We start from the raw sequence: 20634 nt of genomic DNA on the forward strand, positions 1-20634 counted from the left end.
GTACAGTATTTTTCACCAGTCCTAGCCCATTATGAAACCATTCTTCAACCAATCACATCCCATCATCTTAGTTGATTTAAATCTTGTAGAATTAGTTACACAACAGACAGAAACAGACCCTACAGCTAAACCATAGAGACGTGGGGACCGTAAAGGCCAAACAAGAGACGTAGAGATTTCACAATCACAGGGGTTGATAAGTGGTTCCTTGCCAGGCAGAATGCTGTCAAACGAAGTTTTCTTTAACCATCTTAAGCCCCGGTTCCTTTATCTGGTGTTGGTGGGTGCAGTTAGTACAGGACCCTTTGTAGCCGCCCGATATGACACTGTTTTGATGCAATTTAGAGGGAACGTGAGGATGTGACTCTGTTTCTTAGCTCATGACTGCTTCTGCCCTAATCTGGCTGCTACTGCTTACTGCGGAAAAAGGTCTCAGACCTTAGAGTCCCGCACTGAGGTCACTGGTTTCCTCTCCCTCCCTGGCGGCTCCTTTCAGGGTTTGCCGCTGGGTCAGTGGCTGGGCCTCTGTACACCTCTTGTCTTTTCTGCCTGCTCCTTCTCCTTTCCCCAGACTGGTTGTGGGCGTGTTGGCCAAATGGCTCCGGGTGCCTTTCCCTTTGCTCTTCTTACTGCCTCTCCCAGCTGCCATGTTTCTCCACCCTCCTGGGCCTCCCCCACAGCTCTCCCACCCGCACACCTTCTGCCTTGGCCTCAGTGGCCGCTCTGTGTCCCAGCTGCTGCCCCTTCTCTCTGGTGCTGGCCCTGGGCTTACCCTGCGAGCATCCAGCTCTGTCAGCGCCTCACTGTGAATTTCGTATGGAGAACTCGTGTTTGCCCCTTTGTTCCTCTCTGCAGGGTCTGCCCCCCTCGTCTCAGCAGAGCAACCCCTAAAGTCTCTGTGTTCTTGGTTGGTTTCTGCAGGTGGATTGCGTTAGTTTGTGTGGAGACACGAGTGGAGCTACAGAGATGAAGCTGCAATCTGCCTTTGCACGAGCTGAGCTCTTCCGGCCATGTGTGCTCCTGCTGAAGGACATCGAGCTGTTGGGACGAGACCGGGACGGGCTGGGAGAGGACTCCAGAGTCACTGCTACACTAAGGCAACTCCTCCTGGACCGAGATGCTGGATCTAGGTATGGACCCTCCCTGGACACTGCCAGCTTGCACCTGAGGCCCTTCCCCTCTCTGTCTCGGGAATCCCTAGGGCAACAATCACTGTAGTGTCTAGGCATTAGCTTCCAGAGCATCCCATTGGGCTTCGGAGTAATTTTCCAGGCTTGCTCAGTTTATTTCAAAAAGCCTCCGTGGTTTGCTAGCAGAGCAGCCCTGATGTGTGGGGAATTAGAAGATTTGGCCTCTGGGGCCGAGAGGATTCTTGTTTTAGTTCCCTGGGTTGGCTCCGATGAGACATTAAAGCAGATATAGCATATCTGGGGTGAGGCAGAGCTGCAGGATATCATGGAAAGTAGGAGCAATGGAATACTTATGAGATTGACAGCAGGTAACAGGAGCTGTGGGGATGACACAAGAACAGAGGGCTGGGAGACATGGGGAGGGAAGATGTGATGTCACTGGTGGGGGTCCCTGTGGCTTGTGGGGCGAGCTTGCAGGCGCCTGGGGGCAGAGTGGTGTAGGGTTGAACAGGGCAGTGGAGTAGGGATAGTCTCCCAAGCTGCTCTCAGAACTGCAGCTCTGCCCAGCACCTCTTGCAGCCGATTGTGCTGACATGCAAACATGCCAGTGCGTGGCAGAGGAGTTTTGTGTGGGGATGGTGGCCGTGTGGCCGCCATGGATGTTGTTTGCAGGTTCTCTGATGTGTGCCTGACAGCTCTTGTTTCTCTGGTGTGTTTGTGTCTCAGCGGTTACCCAGTCCTGGTGGTTGCCACCACATGCAGGCCTCAGGACGTCCTGGCTGACGTGCAGACAGCTTTCCTCCACGAGGTGACAGTCCAAGCCCCGTCGGAAGAGCAGCGGAAGGCCATTCTGAGCACGCTCACTGCCAGCCTTCCGTTGGGCAAGGAAGTGAGCTTGGCCAAACTAGCGCGGAGAAGTGCGGTGAGTGCAGCCTGCCTGTGGCCCGGGGAGGGGGGTGGCCCTGTCGTGTGACTAGGCAAAGGAGGCTGTTCTGAGCCCCTCTGACTAGTCCTTCAGTTACTACGCTGCAGAAATGACGGCAGCTTGAGCCTTGAAAATGGACATAGGTGATGGTCCTCAGGAAGCCTTGATAGAGTAGCCTCTGCGGGGGAGGTCTCCCCACATGTCATGGGGCCTGGGCAGGAGCTGCCCTTCTCCTCCCGGCAGGCAGGCAGATCGCCCACACAGGGGTGAGGACAGCTGGGGAGGAGGCAGGCCCCACCCCGTGCACTGGCTTGTGGGTCGGGGTGCTGCATCGTGGGACAGTCTGTCCGTGTAGCATGCAGGCTGTGCAGCATGGCTGGGTCTGTGTTGCTCCTGGAGCCTGAATGTCCTTGGCATGTCATTCATGTCAGCGGTTTTTAACAATGCAGCTTCAGTGTTGCAGTCGTTTGGGTTTTTTATATTAAATCTGGGGCAAACTTTCAGAGGGGGATGTTTGTAGGCCGTGGTGCAGAGGTGCTTGCAGAATTGTGCACCAACACTTGCCTTTGCGGGCACTAAAGATGTGTGCTCAGCTGGCTTGTTAGGTGTGATTGGTGTGAGGAAATGGGGTGATTACCTAGGTCAGGCTAAGCACCCAGTTGCACACAACACATCTGTGCAGGTACCTCTACCCTCCTTGTCTGAGAAGGAGGCTGCGCTTGGTTCCGGTGTGCCCAGTGGCACGGATGCTCTTCACCATTGGACACGGGTTTTGTTTCTATGTTCACAGGGGTTTGTGCTGGGAGATTTCTGTGCTTTGCTGGCCCAAGGTGGCCAGGCAGCTTGCACCAGGATCTTAACCTCAAGGTAAGTAGATGGGCCTGTGAGTGATCATCCGTGGACTTGCAGAGTGCCTGCTTGTATCCAGAACATTAATTACTGGGAATGAAAAGCTCCATTTCCGCTGGTGGAAAGATACAGTATTTCATCCTTTTTTCTCTGGGAGGTGGGAGCACGTGCAGTGAATGTGGCTGTGATCAAGACAAACCCATGGTGGAGACATGGCAAAGACTACATGGCGGTGGGGACAAAGTGCAGCGAGGGAGATGCAGTGACTATGTGCAGTGATTATGGCCATGGTTGAGACAGCACAGTGAGGGAGATGCAGTGACTAGCAGGAGTGAGGCAGGGACAGTGCCAGGTCTGGGGCAGTGGGGACCGTGCAGGGGCTAGCAGAAAGGGGCAGGGGTGGTGGGGACTGCTCAGGGAGAGATGTGCTGTTGGCGGTGAATTGAGCGTGTGAAGAGAACAGACTTAGACTTTTCTCCTTCTCTGTGGCCAGTTTCCCAGGGGGGCTGAGTGAGGACGAGGAAAGAGATTTTTGTGCTGCTGGGTTCCCTGTTCTCGCGGAGGATTTTAACGTTGCCTTGGATCAGCTGCATGAGGCTCATTCGCAGGCAGTTGGAGCCCCAAAGGTATGAACCACTGAGCGGGGAGGAAGGATACAAGGCTCTGGTATATGTGCCACTTGCCAGGTCCGTTTGAATGGCCCTCACCCCATCCCTCAGGACATGAAGCCACACTACAGTAGATAGGCACCTGATGGTCACTCGCAGAGCCGGACGTCTGAAAAACATTTGATTAGCAACAGCCACGCGGGGGTCTGTCCCTCACTGCACTCCCCACTCGGAGACCAGCAGGCTGGGTGCCATGCTGGGATTTCCACTCCATGACTGCCTGGAGTGTACGCTCTCGAATGAACTCACGCAGGAAAGTGACAAAAACTCCCTCTCACCGGTGGATGAACACTTTTCACAGAGGGATCGCTCTATACCCGACCTCCCAGTCCCTCATCCTCAAAGGAAATCTGCACAACACCTTCCAAAGAGGGGTTTGGGAGCTTAAATATGTAACTTTGCTAGACACTAAAAACCATGGACTGAGCAGAGACACTGGCCTTATGGCCTATTACAACAATCTATAACCCACTACTTCTCCCCTGTGACTGGAGGAGTGTTAATGGGCCACTTCACCTTGAATGGTCTCTTGAAATTTGTGTTAACCACTTATACTAAACAATCTGTTCCACCTTGAGTTTAGCAGTGACACTCTGAGTTAGTTTCCCAGACCAGAACAAGAGCTCAGTGTAAGCTCGAAAGCTTGTCTCTCTCACCGACAGAAGTTGGTGCAGTAGAAGATATTACCTCCCCCACCTTATCTCTCTAATCTCCTGGGACCAACACAGCTACAAGGACACTGCAGACCCTGATGGGAATAGGCAGTCGTTCCTGCAGCCATGCCCATTATTTATGTGTTTGTCATGCAACATTTTGGTCCCATCACCAAAGTTCTCTCCCTCCAGTTACTGTTCCAGCTGTGTGTATGGAAAGCAGGCAGCGTGCTTGGCACTGCGCAGAACGGCCCCTGTCTCTGGGAGCTTGCCATTCAGACACCCCGTGCCCCGGGTTTGGCCATGAGACTGGTGGGGGAGGCTGGGTTTTCAAGGACAAGGTAGAGCAGCAGGGAAGGCACTCCGTGTGAAGGAGGGCGTGGAGTGGAGGGTGGTGTGACCTTTGAGGAGGGGGCTGAGAGCTGCGGAGGAGTCTGAGATGATGAGCTGGAGTTTGGGGGCAGGGAAGGTGTGAGAGAAGGGGGTGCAATCAGATCAGGGATGTACAACATGCACACTGGGCAGGGAGCACATGGAGCGGGGGTGTCAGAGTGCCCTATTCGCACAGCTGCCAGTCAGTCCTGGAGCTGGGGACTGGAGCAAACCTGCTCTGGGCTGGGGACGAAGTGGGTGACTGGGCTGTTGGTCTCGCTGCAGATCCCCACGGTCACCTGGCAGGACATCGGCGGGCTCCAGGAGGTGAAGAAGGAGATCCTGGACACCATCCAGCTGCCTCTGGAGCACCCGGAGCTGCTGTCTGTGGGGCTGCGCCGCTCTGGCCTTCTGCTCTACGGGCCTCCTGGGACAGGAAAGACCTTGCTTGCCAAAGCTGTGGCCACTGAGTGCACCATGACTTTCCTCAGGTGAGGAGCAGTTGGCCTTTCCCGGGGTGGGGTGCTGGTCCTGTGCTGTGTGTGCAGGGCTCCTTTGCGCAGGGTTGGTATAACTGGGTCCCTGCTCTCTCCATTGCAGTGTGAAAGGGCCGGAGCTCATTAACATGTACGTGGGGCAGAGTGAAGGGAATGTGCGTGAAGGTGAGTAGTAGCCCCGGCTCCTGGGGCTCTGTGCGCCCTTGGCTCATGGTTGTGAGCGTGGCTGGCAGGATGCCTGTGCGCTCCGGGAGCCTGCTTCTCCTCCTTGGCGTAGGAGGAAGGGGATAGAATTTGGCCCTATTGCTCGTCCAACAAACTTCTGCTCACAGCGAGGCTGCTGGGGACAGCGGACCAATCTGGCCTGTGTCCTGGGCCAACTGGCTCAGCCTCCCTCGTCCCCCCTGTATCAGGTTTACTAAATCCTCTGTGCAACACCCCACTTCTCCCTCTCTTCCCGTCTGCTCTCTCTTCATTGTCCCAGCTCCATACTGTGGCCATCTCTAGCCTTGAGTCCCATAATGGCTCTTGTCTGGGCCTCCCTGCTCCTTGCCTCTCCTCTAATCTGCCACTGCAGTCATCACATCTCTTCCTTGAATCCCTCCATTGGCTCCGTGCCTGCTCCTGCTCCCAGCTGCCTGACGTCCCTGCTGTATTAATTCATGTGGACTAAATGGACCCAGAGAGTCAAAGGTGCTAACGTGACCCTGAAACTGTCCAGTGTTAAACCGCACTAAACAAGGTCAGGGCTTTGGCATACAGAGACCTCCGCCTGCTTAGTGCCACAACAAACACACCATCAAACAGCCTTATGACCATCTATTAAAGAGACAGAAAAGATGGAAAAACGTTCAAGCATTTGAAATGTCAAGTATTAAGTCAGGCTCTCGTTTTAACGACGTTCCTTGTTCCCTTTCCCTTTGGCTGGAGAGAGAGTGTCTCCCTTGGTTTGGCTGTCTCACTGTCCTTGGGGAAAACAGAACAAGTTTGTTGAGATGCACTGGTGCTGTAATGGTTAAAGTCTGATCCCGTTTCCTAGAAGACAAAACAAGACACGGACCCAAGAGGGGAGGGAAAAGAGCAGCAAATATAGAAAATGCAGCTTCTGTCTCTGGTGCTGACCCTCACTTGCAGCCTTGCTGCTGGAAAAACTCAGGCCCAGCACCTGGTCTGATCAGCATTGAGCTGTTTAGGGCATTGCTTTTAGCTGCCTCTTTCTGGTCACGGGCTTGCTGAAGTGTTGCAAAATATGCAGTCTTGGCCAACGAAGCCAGATGCTCCTTAGGCAGATGGCAAAGGAGAGAGATAGGAAAGAGAAAAAATAAGGTGGGGAAGGAAAAGAACACACAAGGGGGGTGGCGGGGGTGACAGTCTCACATCCCAGGTGGTGTTTGAGATCTAGTCAGAGCCAGTGGAGATGGTGATGTCATCTGGCTCCCTCTCTCTAGCCTGGTCTGATCAGGGCATCTCAGGATTAGGACAAAGGAGGCACCACAGTGTCATGTTGGATCCTGGAGTCCCAGGAGACAGTCTGGGATGGCAATCATGATGGTACAAAAACAACACGGAGTCCGGTGGCACAAAAGTGTTTTTTTACCCACGAAAGCTTATGCCCAAATAAATCTGTTAGTCTTTAAGGTGCCACCAGACTCCTTGTTGTTTTTGTGGATACAGACTAACACGGTTACCCCTCTGAATTATGATGGTGAAGCTCTCTGGAGCAGCTGTTGGCAGACAGCTGCTGCTTTTTTTCCCATCAGCACTTGTTGAGTTTGCTTCGCCTCTGCTAATTTTCACCCCCAAGTCTCTTTTTAAGGCCCCCAAAAGGGAGTAGCCCTCCCACATAATGTTGTCCACCTATCGGGTCTCACTTCCAACACACCAATTTTGGGCCATTGATTGCTGGTCCCACACCTGGCATGATTTGAACACAGTCCTTGAATTATATCAGTAGGACTTTTTGTTCTTTCTGTCTTCCTTTGGCACCTTTTCCCATCAACATGGACTATTACAGGTTATTATCATGCTCTGTGAATTTTCACTCACTTCAAGCTGAGCTCACGCTAGGGTAAATTTGTTGGCCCAATTATCGCAACATCCCTTGCAGAGCCCTCCTATGCTGTTTGGGGATCACCCAGACCAGTGAGGGGTTCCGTTGCCGCCTGCCTTGTAACTTTGGGGGCCTTAATACTGTGTTGCTCTGGCTCAGAGCCTGGACACCAGGAGCCAGCCCACAAGCACAAAGGTCTCACCCGAGATTCCACCAGCCTTGTTATTCCTGGCAGGGTGACCCCAACAACCCTTCTGGTCCCCAGTCTCCCGAAGTCCCTCTCCCCCATGTTCTTAATTACTAGACACTTGGACTTTTCACCTCTGGTTTGTCACCCCTGAAGGAGTGGAACCTGCCCCCAGTTATCAGCTCACTTTGGCACGCATATTCCATGCTGTTTGCACGCCAGAGACCTGCATGGGCTAAAAATAAACAAGGTTGAATTAATGGGAAAGCCACCGATTGGAAGGTGAAATAGGGAAAGTAAACACACACACAAGACACACAGAAAATAAACATAAAGATGCCACTGCAGGTTTCACACTTCTCTATTAGCTCAGTTCCCTTTTCTAGGATAAGGTATTTCCTGAACAGTTCCCTTATGTACCCCATCATAGAGGGGATCCAGCATTTCATGGCCAGCACCCCTCCCTGCTGTGAGGTGGATCTGAATTGTAGTACAGGTTATGAGCACGGTTTTTGTATACTTAAAGAGATAGATTCATAACCACCATCTGCCGACATATCTCATAATGACCATCAAGTTATGAACATCACAAGGTTTCAAAAAAGACCTGACTTGCCATATCTGTCATGTTGTATACGACCAGTTGCTTCAATTGCTCATTCTGCTGTTCTCCCTTTGGGTGGTCTGGACCCTGATTGTCACACCTCTGTAATCACACCCAGCTGCATCTCTCCCCTTCTGTGCTCCATGCTCTTTCCAGGCCCTTCACCGTTATTGCTGCTGTTTGTGTTACGTCAGTCCCTTCGGGCCACAGACCAGGCTCAGGACCTCAGTGTCTGGGTGTGTCCAGACATGTCATGGGAAGCCAGTTGCTGCTGCAGAGCTCGCAGACTGGCTCTATGATAAGACCCAACAGGTGGACAAAACGGACAAACGGGGGTGGCTGAGGGAATGGTGAAAGGAGCCTTTTTGCTGTAGCAGACAGATGGTGCCTCCTTTCCCCCCAGGAGCCAGCTAGTGACTCCAGCCGGTGGGGACGGGAGCCGGCAAAGCAGGGCCCTCTGGACAGTCCAGGCAAAAGGGCTGAGATTTCTCTGACTTTCTCCACCCTGTGCTGAATGGCTGTGTGAGGGAGGGCTGGGGCATGGCTTCACACCACACTGCTCCTCCTCCCCGGCCCTCTCCTGCTCCCGTTTAGCTGATCCCCTGCTAACTAAACACACCAAAAAAAGAGAAAAGAACAAAAAATCATGGCGCTAACGTGCCATCTGCTGCCATCCCATTGGTCACTCTGCCTGTGGGTGCTACTGCATCCCCCCCTCCCCGTGTCTGTGTCGTCTGTTTACACAATTGTGCCTCATTGTTTCCTTGCATGCCCCTGTCTGTCCCCATCTGTTGTCTCATGTCTTATACTTTGACTGTAAGCGCCTTGGGGCAGGGGCTGTCTCTCTGTCTTGTGTTTGTACAGCGCCTAGTGCAGTGGGGCTGCTCCACGATGGGCTGCTAGATGCTACCGTAATACACCCAATAAATAACAGTAATGGTGAGTAGCAGTCCCAGGGTGCCACCTGCATAGCTGCCCTCTTCTTTGTGCTTTCTGCCTTGCCTCGTGCACCCCTGTGCCTGGAGTACATGCCCTGTTCCTGTCTGCCAAGCAGCTTCCTCCCTGAACAGCTGTGGGCATGTTCTGTCACGTCCCAGGAGAGATGGCAGAGCTCTGGGCTGAGGAGTGTGTGTCTGCAAAGCAGGATCCAGTCATTTTCCGGTGATTGCTCATGTCCATTCAACTTACATGTGTGCTCGCCACATGCACCGGTGCCGGTAGTTTTCTCCCTCAGCAGTATCCGTAGGGGACTGGCTCTGGCGCCCCCTTGACTGGACTTGAGCAACACGTCTCGAGGAACACCAGTTATGGAAGAGGTAACTCTCTTTTCCTCCCACTCTGGACTGCTTGCTCGATGGGGGCTCCCCACTGTGCCAGTTCTCTCTGTGCAGCCTTTCTTGGGTGGCCATGCTCTGCGTGTGTCTTTCCCCCCAGTGTTTACCAGAGCCAGGGCAGCTGCCCCCTGCATTATCTTCTTCGATGAACTGGATTCCTTGGCACCCAACCGTGGACGGAGCGGAGACTCAGGTGGAGTTATGGACAGGTGAGTGCTTGCTGCGCCCTTCTGTTTTGGCAGCTACATTAGGATTCTGGGTGATTTGATACACGCCAGGCATGTGTGAGATTGCATGGCAGGGCCAGGCACACACAGCTTGGTGGCAGAATCTCACCCTAGTTCTTCCCTCATTGCCTCCCTGCTCCTCCCAGTCCTCTCCTTCGCTGCAGTGGGCTTGACACCTGTTTTCGCACTGCCTCACACGTGGGGCGTTGTCATTATCTGTTGCTGATTGTAGTAAGTCCTAAGGGCCTCTGGCTGAGATCAGGCCCTCCTGGTGCTGGGCATGGGGCAAACACTTATTAAAATGACAGAGGCTGCTCCAAGACCTTACAGCCTGGAATAGCTTCCTGCCTGCCATGGGCTTCTCTGTCCCCTTCCCAACTGTTCTGCCATTTCCTCCTCACCTCTAGGTGTTGTTTACTTGCCCCGAGCTAGGACCGGAGAGGCCTCAGTCAGGATCAGCATTCAGGCTGCTGTGCAAACATATATGAAGACACAGTCCTTGCCCACGAAGAGCCATCACTGCTGAAATCATAATCCATGTCTTGTTTCTTTCCCTCTGTCGGCTGGGAAGCGCTTCAGGGCAGGGAGTGCTGTGTGAAGCACCGCACACCTTTCACGTGTCAGCAGAATCTCAGTCACGTTCCTGCAGCCCAGCGGGGTGCGGCAGGAGGCCTGTAGGTGGGATTTTTGGGAGCACGTGCCTCTGACGGTGACTATGTGCAAGGCTCAGCTGAGCACAGTGAGTTGTAACCTGAAGCGTTATGAAGGTGGTGTGGCTGTGCTCGGCTGAGCCTGACAAGGCATCCACAGGCTTGAGGGTAGCTTCTTGTGTTTGTGGGCCTAGGAATAGAGTCTGTTGGCTAGACTAGACACAGCAGGGTATCCAGAGGCCTGACGCTGCAGTGTCTGCCACTCACAGTTCACCTGACTCCCTGTGGGGTGGCTGTTGGGTGCAGAGGGTGCACACCGGTCTGACTGCCAGCAGTGCCTTGCAGGTGAGCTCGTTACGCAAGAGTACACTACGGGGCAGGTTCCTAGATTCCAAGGCCAGAAGGGTGCATTGTGGTCCTCTAGTCTGACCTGCTGTATAGCCCAGGCCAGAGACTGCCCCAAAGTAATTCCTGGAGCAGAGCTTTTAGAAACACATCCAGTCTTGGTTTAAAAATTGTCAGTGATGGAGAATCCACCATGGCCCTGGGGAAGTTGTTCCAATAGTTAATTACTCTCATTGTTAAATTTATGCCTTATTGTCCAGCTTCAACTTCCAGCCACTGGATTATGTTCTACCTTTATCTCTTAGGTTGAAGAGCCCATTATTACATAATTGTTCCACAAGTAGATATTTATAAACTGTGATCAGTTCACCCTTTAACTTTCTCTTTGGAAAGCTAAACAGATTGAGCTCCTGGAGTCTACCGCTCTAAGGCAGGTTTTCTAATCCTTTAATCATTCTTGTGTCTCTTCTCTGACCTCTCTCCGATTTATCAACATCCTTCTTGAATTTTGGACCCCACACCTGGCTGCAGGATTCCAGCAGCAGTCGGACCAGTGCCCCAGGCAGAGGTAAAACAGCCTCTCTGCTCCTACTGGAGCTTCCCCTGTTCACACATCCCAGGGTCACATCCGCTCTTCTGGTCACGATGTCGCACGGCGTTCAGCTGATTATCCACTACAACCCCCAAATCTTTTTCAGAGTCACTGCTTCCCAGCATAGAGTCCCTCATCCTGTAAGTTTGGCCTGCCGCCTTTGTTCCCAGATGTACACATTTACATTTAGCCAATTTAAAATGTATACCGTTTGCTTGCTCCCAGTTCACCAAGTGATCCAGATCGCTCTGTATCAGTGATCTGTCCTCTTCGTTATTTAGCACTCCCCCAGTTTTTATGTCTGCAAACTTTATCAGGGATGATTTTATGTTTTCTTCCAGGTCATTGATAAAAATTTTAAATAGCCTAGGGCCAAAAACCAATCCCTGCGGGACCCCACTGGAAACACACCCACTCGATGATGATTCCCCATTTACAATTACATTGTGAGACCTATCAGTTAGCCAGCTTTTAATCCATTTAATGGGTGCCATGGTAATGTTATATCATTCTAGCTTGTTAATCAAAATGTCCTGTGGTATCAAGTGAAATCCCTTACAGAAGTCTAAGTATATTACATCAATGTTATTATTTTTATCAAATTTATAATCTCATCAAAACCAAGTTAGTTTGACAGAATCTATTTTCCATAAAGCCATGTTGATTGGCGTGAATTATCTTACCCTGCTTTAATTCTTTATTAATTGAATCCCGTATCAGCCACTCCACTGTCTTGGCCAGGATCGATGTCAGACTGACAGGCCTATAATTACCCAGGTCATCGTGTTTACCCTTTTTAAATGTTGGCACGACATTACCTTTTTCCAGGTCTGAGCTGTGGTTAGCAAATGTCTCTGTAGGGAACATGATCCACAGAGATGTGTGTCTGTCTATATATGGTCCCTGTCACCAGAGCATCGGAGCGCTTCTCAGACATTAGTGCATGTATCCTCACCAGGTGCCGGGGGGCAGGGCAGCGTTGGGAACGAAGGCTCAGAGAGATGAACGGGCTTGCCTGAGATCACACAGAGAGTCTGGCAGAGCTGGGAACTTGCCTTAACCACAAGGCCATTTGTGTTCTTGCCCCAGGGCAGGGGTCTTGGGCTGTGCTCATGTAGTTCCCTGTTAGAGAGGCCTATGGGTCTCAAGGGCTGTGTATGTGTGAGGTGCTTTTTGGGGGTGGGGGGGGGTGCAGGCGTGCTGTGGGTGGCATGGTCTCGGGGACTGGGGACTGGACAGGAAGTCAAAAGACTTGGGTCTTGTGACCAGCTCTGCTAGTGACCTGCTGAGTGAGCCAAGATGCTCCACACACACACTCTGTCTCCCTCTCTATTTCTTGGTCTTGTCTGTTGAGCTTATAAGCTGCTTGGGGCAGTGACTGTCTCTTATGGTGTGTCTCCACCATGCCCGGTACAATGGGACCCTGGTCTGAGCTGGGGCTTGTGGGTGATCTGGTGATGATAATACTGCTAAGTGTCTATGGATCTGGGGAGTGGGTTTGTTCACAGCTTGAGGTGGGATTAGCAGTAACTCCAGAGGGTCCGTACCTTTGTCGTTCCTCTCTTGCCCTTGGTAGAGTTGTCTCCCAGCTGCTAGCAGAGCTTGATGGACTTCATTCCACCAGAGACGTGTTTGTGATCGGTGCCACCAACAGACCTGACCTCCTGGACCCAGCACTGCTCCGGCCTGGCAGGTACATTGCTCGCTGCTCTGCGCTTGCTTGGGCACATGGGTACTGTTCTTGTCCATATGTGGGGAGAGGCTCCTTGGGCACTGCCTCGGCCTCTGGGCCCACGGGGCAAGTGGCTGTCGGGCTTCAAAGGGATCACGTTGTGCCCAGTGCAGCCTACATCACCATGTTACCTTATCACTTTGCCCACCCCAGCCCCCTTTCCCTCCTGTGGTGTGGTATGTTCGCTCGTCTCTTTTACACTGCAAGCTTTTCTGGGCTGGGCCCGTCTCTGCCTATGTTTGTGTGCAGGACAGAGCGTGACACAGCCCTGGTGCTGATTGCGGCCTTTGAAAGCTACCACAGTGGAGACAATGGGGGCGATGGATTTCCTGTTGCCCTCCAGCCTCTTTATTCCAGTCTGGCGGCATATTGGGAGCAGAAACAGTCCTGGGCATTAGCCCTGGTGTACGGGGCTCCCCAGCCTCTGCAGAGCTCCTGCAAAGGGTGCGTGCTGGCTGCCCACTCAGTGCCTCTCGTCGGGCATGAGCTGGAGGAGGGCTGAGGCAGGGCTGAAACATGTTGATTCTGGCTACCCGGGCTGGCCCTCAGCCTGTGGGGACCATTGCAACCCGAACATAAGCTAGAGCAGCCCTCATGCTCCTCTGATTTACCCTGGGGTGGGACAGGCTGAGAATCGGGTGACATGAGGTCACCTCTGTCTCCCCAGTCCCTGGGCTCAGCATGAGAGTGGAGCCTGGTAACACTGGTGCCAGGGAGCCACCGACCGCCCTGGTGCTGGGGGCGGGGCTGTTGTGCTGACGCTGGGAGCATGTGGCTTGTCTGTTGAAGCAGGTTTTTCTTGATCTGTCCTTGACTGGCTCTTTCCCTCCACTGCCAGGTTTGACAAGCTGGTCTACGTCGGCATGAATGAGGACCGTGAGTCTCAGCTGCGGGTGCTGAGCGCCATCACCAGGAAGTGAGTGTTCGCCCAGATGCCTAGCTCCGAACAAGCCGCTTCCTTACTTAGCTGTGCATGCGCAGTGTGGCTGGGGGGCTGGGCTAAGCATGGTTGGGGGATGGCTGGCAGAGTTGAAGGCAGTTCAGAGGTGCCAGTCATGGTGCCCAGAGCTCTGTGGGCTGCCCCTAGCTTGGAGCTGGAGCACACAGGTGCCTGGGCAGAGGTGGAATTGGTGCACAGGCCTCGCTGCCGCAGCACTGCTCCCTAGACTCTGTTCTGGCCTGGGGATTTGTTTTGGCCATGCTGGCTGGCAGCAGGGTGTGTGAGGTGTCAGGCCAGGCAGACAGGCCTGCTGCCCAGGAGAGAAGGAAAGCCCTGCAGCTGTGGGCAGGAGCAGGGCTGTACCGGGCTCCATCCAGGCCTACATGAGCTCACACCACCTCTTCAGCTCCGGGCTCGACCTTCACACCCACAGCCCCTTCCTGGGCTGCAAGAGGCCTGGCCTCAGCCAAAGAGATGTGGAGCGCTGTAACAGGGCTGTGTCTGCACACAAGGGGACAGACCCTCAGCAGGAGAGTTATGTGCTGCTTTGTTGAAGTCAGTGTTGCTTGACACCAGCTGAGGAGCTGGCCCTGCACTATAGAGGTTGTGGTGCCAGGGGGGTCCCGTTGGATCTGCCAGTGTTTTTACCCTGCCTGCACTGCAGGGCCCCAGGGAGTCTCCCATCCCTGTCCTAGGGATTATCCATGGTGTAGAGCTGTGCTTTAACCTGTTTGGAGGTGTTTTAGTTTCCCCATCTGGCTTGTGGACGATCACTGCTGTTTCTTCCAGCTCAGGCCAGGCATATCCTGGTTGGAGAAACGAACATGTGCGTTGCTGAAATCTGTGTCGTATGCTCTCCGGTCTGGCCGTGTGGCTGGCCCGTCTGCCAGAGCCCTTCCTGTTAGGGGAGACCGAACCTCTGGGGTGTGGGGTTTGCACAGGAATTTTTGATATTGAGACCACTTTGATATAGGTAGGTACGGAAGCTCTCTTCTGGGAGGAGTCTGCAGCCAGGAGCCAGACCTGCAGACGCCTGGTCTTCCCTGATTGACAGATTTGAATTGCCTTTGAATCTACCCTGCGGGAGTGAGACTCCACTTGTGATGCGGGCCAGCAGTGTTCTTGAAGGAGGGAAATGAACGAGTAGGTTAATCGAGTGGTGGAGCCTGTGATTATGGAGAACCTAATGCAGAGCCCAGGGGGGCTGCACAGGGAGGAGCTGACGTGGGGATCCGAGTCCTCCTGCCCACAGCCTTCTGGCTGGATTCTGTGTGGCTGGATTCAGTCTCCAGCTGTCTGTGGATCTAGCGTTTCCCTTCCTGGCAGGTTCAAACTGGACCCTTCAGTGAGCCTCAACAGTGTCCTGGATCAGTGCCCTGCACAGCTGACGGGAGCAGATCTGTATGCGCTCTGTGCAGACGCCATGATGTGTGCCGTCAAACGGAAGGTGGATTGGATTGAGGAAGGTAGGAGCCAAGCCCCTTCCCCTTGTGCACTGTGCAGAGGCTAAAATCTCTAGAGACAAGGTGGACCCCCAGCCACTGGGAGGGGAGTGATGCAGAACAAATTATGCCAGGCAGACATGGGGGTTTCCCTTGATAGGGTTTAAGGGCAGTGAATTGGGTTTTAGTGAAGCATTTGATACAGTGTTTTGTGAAATCTTCCCTCATCAATTCACACTGGCTTGGACTAGACTCGGTTGGGGGTTGGGACAAAGGGGAACGCCAAGTGGCCAAGCCAAGTCGAGAGGAGGCTCCTCCGGGGATTACCATGGGGATTCAGGCTAGGTCAGGTCTTGTTCACCAATGATCTGGGCATTTTGGGAACACTCACAAGGGATTGTAACTAAACTGGGAGACATGCACACACCAAGGCAGATGAAAACAATGGAGAGGCAGCATTGTCCCTTAGTTAGAGCAGTGGACTGGAGCTAGGAATCCCACTGTCCAAATCCTAGCTCTGTCACGGGGCTCTTTGAGGCTCCGCACAGTGGGGTCCGTCTGCGTGGATCAGCCTGTGTGATGGGCATAGGTATGTCTCGGAACGGAGCTCCCCGTCTGTAGAATGGGGTCATGATCCTGGCTTCCCTCTCCGGGTTTGACTCCTCAGCATGCTGTCTAATTTTGCAGTATTAAGAAGGGTCTGAGCGAGGCAAAATAAATGGAAAGTCAGACTTAAAAAATGCTCTGTCCAGGGACGAGTGAACCATGTGTCAGGCAGCAGGGAGAGCCCTGGGACCCAGCCTTCCTGCCTGGCCAAAGCCGGGGTAGTGAACAGCGACTGAAAGGAGACTTGTCATTGGCTGTGTTTGGTCACCAAGTGGCGTGGCAACCTTTTCTCGCTCCAGCCACTCTCTCTTGTACGTGTGCCTTAAGCTAGGTAAACAAACGTTATATAAATGGGCTTGAAGTGGACTCTGCTCCGCCATCCTGGCGGTCAGCCACTTCCACCTGGGTTGTTTGTCCCCCTGCTCTCGGCACAAGGCAGCTGCATAGTGATGGGTCTGGCACCAGGCTCTGAGAACAGTCCCACCAGGGCTTGTTCAATCTGATCTGAGCAGGGAGCCTCACGGCCCGAAAGTGACCAAGGGCTGGTGAGGTTGACACAGGAGGGGAGAGTCTGAGTGCCGAGTACGTGTAGCTTGGCTCAGGGACTACGATCCCCCTGCCCCAGTGTAACCCCAAAAAGTCTGTAGGCACGCTTGCTGCTGGAGTGAGGAAGTCTCCTCTGCTCTCTGTTGTTGCCCCCCTTTCTTCTTCTCACCAGCTGCTCTGCAGCTTCTCTCTGTGGAAGGTTAAAGGGAAAGGGAGTGGCTGCGGAGAAAGGCATGAGCTGTCCCCTCTGGTCACTGACAGGCAGACAGCTCCCATGTGCACGAGGCAGAGCGGGGTTTAGAGGTTTGCCAGCCCAGAACATTCCACAGTCACCAAGCAGGCCCCCTAAAGTCCTGGGATTTAAGAAGAGAATAGACTGTGGCTTCTCTTTCATTTCTGATTTTGGAGCTCTTAGGTGGCACCTGGACCACGGTTTCAAGCTTTTCTCTGCAACCATGATGGCTAGAAACTTCATTACAAAACCAAGAGCTGAGAGTCACCCGTAATCACATGATTCTAGAATATGGGGCTAAAGAACATTCTCCACTGCAAGACGCGGCAGGGTGCCCTTCGCCCTCTGGGGAGCTGGCGTGGAGGCGTTCTCCAAGCACAGCCCTTCTGCCAAAATTGAGTTCACGCATCTGCCTTCCCACAAGGCAGGTTCTTATTTGCCTAGGCTTGGGCAGTTTTTGTTAAGCCATGATTCTGAATGCGAGAGAATGTCAGGGGAGGAGCTGGAGGCAGGGGGTGGGGCAGGGTGAAATCAGAGCCTCTTGTGGCTGTTCAAAAACTCATGCAGAGTCTAGAGTGGGGGCTGTCAAGTCTTGCCTGGCTGGGGGCAGATTCCTGGACTGGGGGTGGGGAAGACCAACTCTCTGTGCCATGTGCATTCAGGTGCCCGTGTAACTCTTTCCCCCAGGCCTGGACACGGAGAGTTCAGCTCTAGTTCTGACCATGGAGGATTTTGAACAAGCTGCTGCAAGGCTGCAGCCATCCGTTTCGGAGCAGGAGCTGCTCAAATACAGAGTGATCCAGCGGAAGTTTGCTGCCTGCTAGCCTGCAGTGGGAAGGGAAGGGAAGGCGCTCACGAAGCACTAATACGGAGAAGTCCAAGAGGATTTGGGACAGCCTTGTGGGCTGGTGACGTGGAGAGGCGGAGGTGTCATCACCTGCTGGCTCCTGGCCAAGCCTGGCCCCCGTTCATGGACGTGGCGTGGATCTGAGGCTTTGGGCAGCACAGCTGGGGTTCATGTTCCTCTTCTGTCCCAGGCCCCCTCCTCCAACCTCACGTCTTGGGTGCACCACAGCCTGGCCCTCACTCCCACAGCCACCATCCCGCCTCCATGACCTGGTGTGTGAGGAAGGGGCTTTAAGCTGAGTTGTGGATCTCAAGGGAAAGGAGTGCGACCAAAGCCCCTGTGAGACCCTGCACTAGTCATGGATGTCCCATGACCCTGTGCCTTCCACCTGGAGTAAGCAGAGATCCTGGGCTTGGGGGTGGATTGTCTCTTCCCCTCTCCCACAGCCTCCCTGGGATGTGAGTGAATTAGCAGACGCCGCCTTCTCAGGATCAGTGTTGTGGTCAGTGCAGGAAATGGCTTCCCTGCTGCTGGGCTGGGGGCTGCGTTCCATGCTGTGGATAAGCTCCAACTCATGCCCTTCTAGGGCTCCTTCTCATCTCTCCGATGGGCTGCCAGGAAGCACAGCAGCTGCTTCTCCCGGGCTGTATGCCATGGTGCAGCATGGCAGGGTCAGTCTCTGTGCGCTGGTGCTGACCTAAGATCTGAGTTGGAGAGAAACTGGGCTTGGTCTGTTTCACTAAATTAAAGGAGAGCTGCAGGAGCACCAAGGAAACATGGAGCTGTATCTCTCGGCAGTTGCCATAGCTGGGGGGCTGCAGCAGGGCACTGTCCCAGCTCGGGTGGCAGGGGGTGTAGCGGGGGAGACTATGAGAGCAAGACAGTTCTGGGAGGAGGTGAGGTAGGAATGGGGGTTGGTGCAGATTTGTAAGTGTCAGAAGTGCACTGTTTCAAGCAGATATGTCTGATTCTCCAAAGCTATCATGGTGCTGTGCCAAGGAACGGGGCCAGGGTGGTTGTAGACAGCTGGGGGCTCTGGGAGTAGGTCTCGGACTTTTCTCCTGGCGAGAGGGGAATTCACACCCACAACTCTTCTCCCTGGGTACAGGGCTAGCATAAAACCTGGCACCACTGAAGGGTGGTCTCGTGGTGGCCCTTGGCATGGAGGGGAATCTCATCCTGAATGAGAGAGAACTTCCTGTGGTGGGAGGGTCTGCTGCTGCTTTCCCTCCTGGCATATGCACTACAGCTAGGGATGGTGCTTCCGATCACTCAGGCAGCCACCACCAAGACAGGAGGGGAGCCAAAGCGGCAGGGAGGAAGCATGGGTCACCTGAGAAGTTTCTGAATCCCCCTGGTCAGCTCCTAGCGCATGGGTAGTACACAGGGAAGAGGCCTGGAGCACCTGAATTGTGTGAGGATGCGGCTGGCTGCATGGGCAGGGGGCAGGGGTATGTACTGTACATAGGCTCTCTCAATAAAGGGGGAGTTTCTGGTCTAGTTTTCGGCTGTGTCTGGGGATTTATTGCCCTCTCTGCAGCTTCTGTCTTCACCTGGGGTCAGGCGTTCACAGATAGCTGCCGGAGGGTGTTACGGTCTGAGCACACAGAGGGGCATTGACTCACCAGGCACGCGGGTCGCAAGAAGCAGACTCTGGGCTCCTGTCAAGCCCGGCTTGGTGTCATTGTACCCACTTACCAGCTTCTGTGGTGGGGCTTGCAGGGGCGGAGCTGAGCCAGCTGGGGCCTCACGCGAGCCTGGCAGGGAGTTTGGGTCTATGCCAGGCAGCTGCGCCCAGCAGTGCTGGGCCTGCAAAGGCTGCCTGGGCTGTAGCAGTGCCCCGGCCCCTATCTGTGTGGCTGGCTCTCTGGGGACAAGGAGACACTGTGGGGCAGTAAGACTTGGTCAGTGATGCTGGCTTCAGCTTTTCTCTCGCATTGCCTGGCCCCAGCTTCCTCTCCCAGGGGAATTGCAGCAGCCTGTCCTCAGCAGTGCCAGCGATTAGTAGCAGTTCTAGCAGCCTGTGGTCACGCCTGGCATTCTCCCCTGGGGAGGGACTGAGCCGGCTGGAGCAGCAGAGTGCTTCTTTCCAGCCACCAATGCACACTTACGCTGCTGGGAGAGCAGCCCAGCAATGGGCACGCTGATGGGGACGGGGGGGCGGGGAGAGGAGCTGCTGAGTAGGATGCTGTCCCGGAGCTGGGCTGAGGCATGGGCACCAGTGCTAGGCACAGCGCTTCTGAGCACAGGCCCCGAAGCTGCCCCACTAGTGGCTGGCTGTGTTGCACCCCCAGCCTTTCGGGGTTAGGCTGCCACCTCCCCTCTGGGGCCAGAGAGACCTGCTGCTGCCTCGAGCAGCCGCCAGCCGCCACGAGCACCTTCTCGTTCTCGCTGCCCTTTTCAGCAGCAGGGCCCTGGGGCTGACCCCTCCCAGTGCTGCCAAATGCCTCCAGCCTGGCTGGTCTACCCCTTCGTCGCTCTCCCCGCACCCTCGGCCATGCAGCTAGGTGCTCAGCCCCCTGCTCACCGGCTGAATGCTGACCACACCTGGAGGAAGCGAGCTCAGGGCCAGGATCCTGGGGCCGGACAGCAGCCACCTTCCCCAGCCAGGTTGCGCCCTGCACTGGGAGGGAGGCGGGTACTAACTGTTGGCAGACGAGGACCTCTCCCCCCCACTCCCAGCCTTGAGCAGCTGCACCAGCTGGCAGTGGTTTTCCCTGCTGCGAGGCTTGTGCCACCTGCTTTTCTCTCTCGACTCCTTTCCTTGCCCTCAGCTAGCACCCGGGTCAGGCTCACGCTGCTGCTACCGGGCAGCAGGCCACCACCGGGCAGCAGGCCACCAGCTGCACCCCGCCGGTCCTGGGCCGCGCTCAGCAACCCTTGCTCGGGCCCCTCCGGGCTGGAGCCTTGGCAGCTTGGGGAGTTGGACAGCTGCTGACCCTGGAGCCAGGCCACCGGCCGGGGATGTTCTCCAGCTGCCGCTGCTACGAATACCCAAGCCCGTGGGCCTGGGCCTTACCCGCAGCAACCAGCGTGAGCCGGCCCTGTCACTCACCCGTACAAAGGGCACAAAGGCGCTGCCCCCCCCCTGGGTGCAGAGAGATCCCCATGACCGGCACCAGCAGAGTCCTGCTCACACCAGCTCCAGCCTCCTCGGAGCGTTGCATCCCCAGCCCAGGCGCAGAACAGACACGCAGGACCACGTG

General features: G+C 54.6%; 1 protein-coding gene across 6 annotated transcripts in view; it reads left to right on the top strand.

Annotated features, from left to right (window-relative positions):
- The window catches only part of PEX6 (peroxisomal biogenesis factor 6), a 28621-nt gene extending 9693 nt beyond the window's left edge, over nt 1–18928 (top strand). The window contains exons 7-17 of one of the 6 annotated variants that reach the window (XM_037896301.2): nt 922–1130; nt 1857–2052; nt 2846–2922; nt 3398–3530; nt 4883–5088; nt 5198–5259; nt 9370–9478; nt 12660–12776; nt 13654–13731; nt 15082–15221; nt 16758–17005. In XM_037896301.2, the coding sequence (XP_037752229.1) occupies nt 922–1130; nt 1857–2052; nt 2846–2922; nt 3398–3530; nt 4883–5088; nt 5198–5259; nt 9370–9478; nt 12660–12776; nt 13654–13731; nt 15082–15221; nt 16758–16855 (1425 nt within the window). In that variant the 3' untranslated portion in view covers nt 16856–17005. The other 5 variants (XM_037896302.2, XM_037896300.2, XR_005224968.2 and 2 more) reach the window with 5 other exon arrangements.
- The last annotated feature ends 1706 nt before the right edge of the window (nt 18929–20634 follow it).

Source organism: Chelonia mydas, chromosome 3 (assembly GCF_015237465.2).
Source record: "Chelonia mydas isolate rCheMyd1 chromosome 3, rCheMyd1.pri.v2, whole genome shotgun sequence".
In the NCBI taxonomy this organism is placed as follows: domain Eukaryota; kingdom Metazoa; phylum Chordata; order Testudines; family Cheloniidae; genus Chelonia; species Chelonia mydas.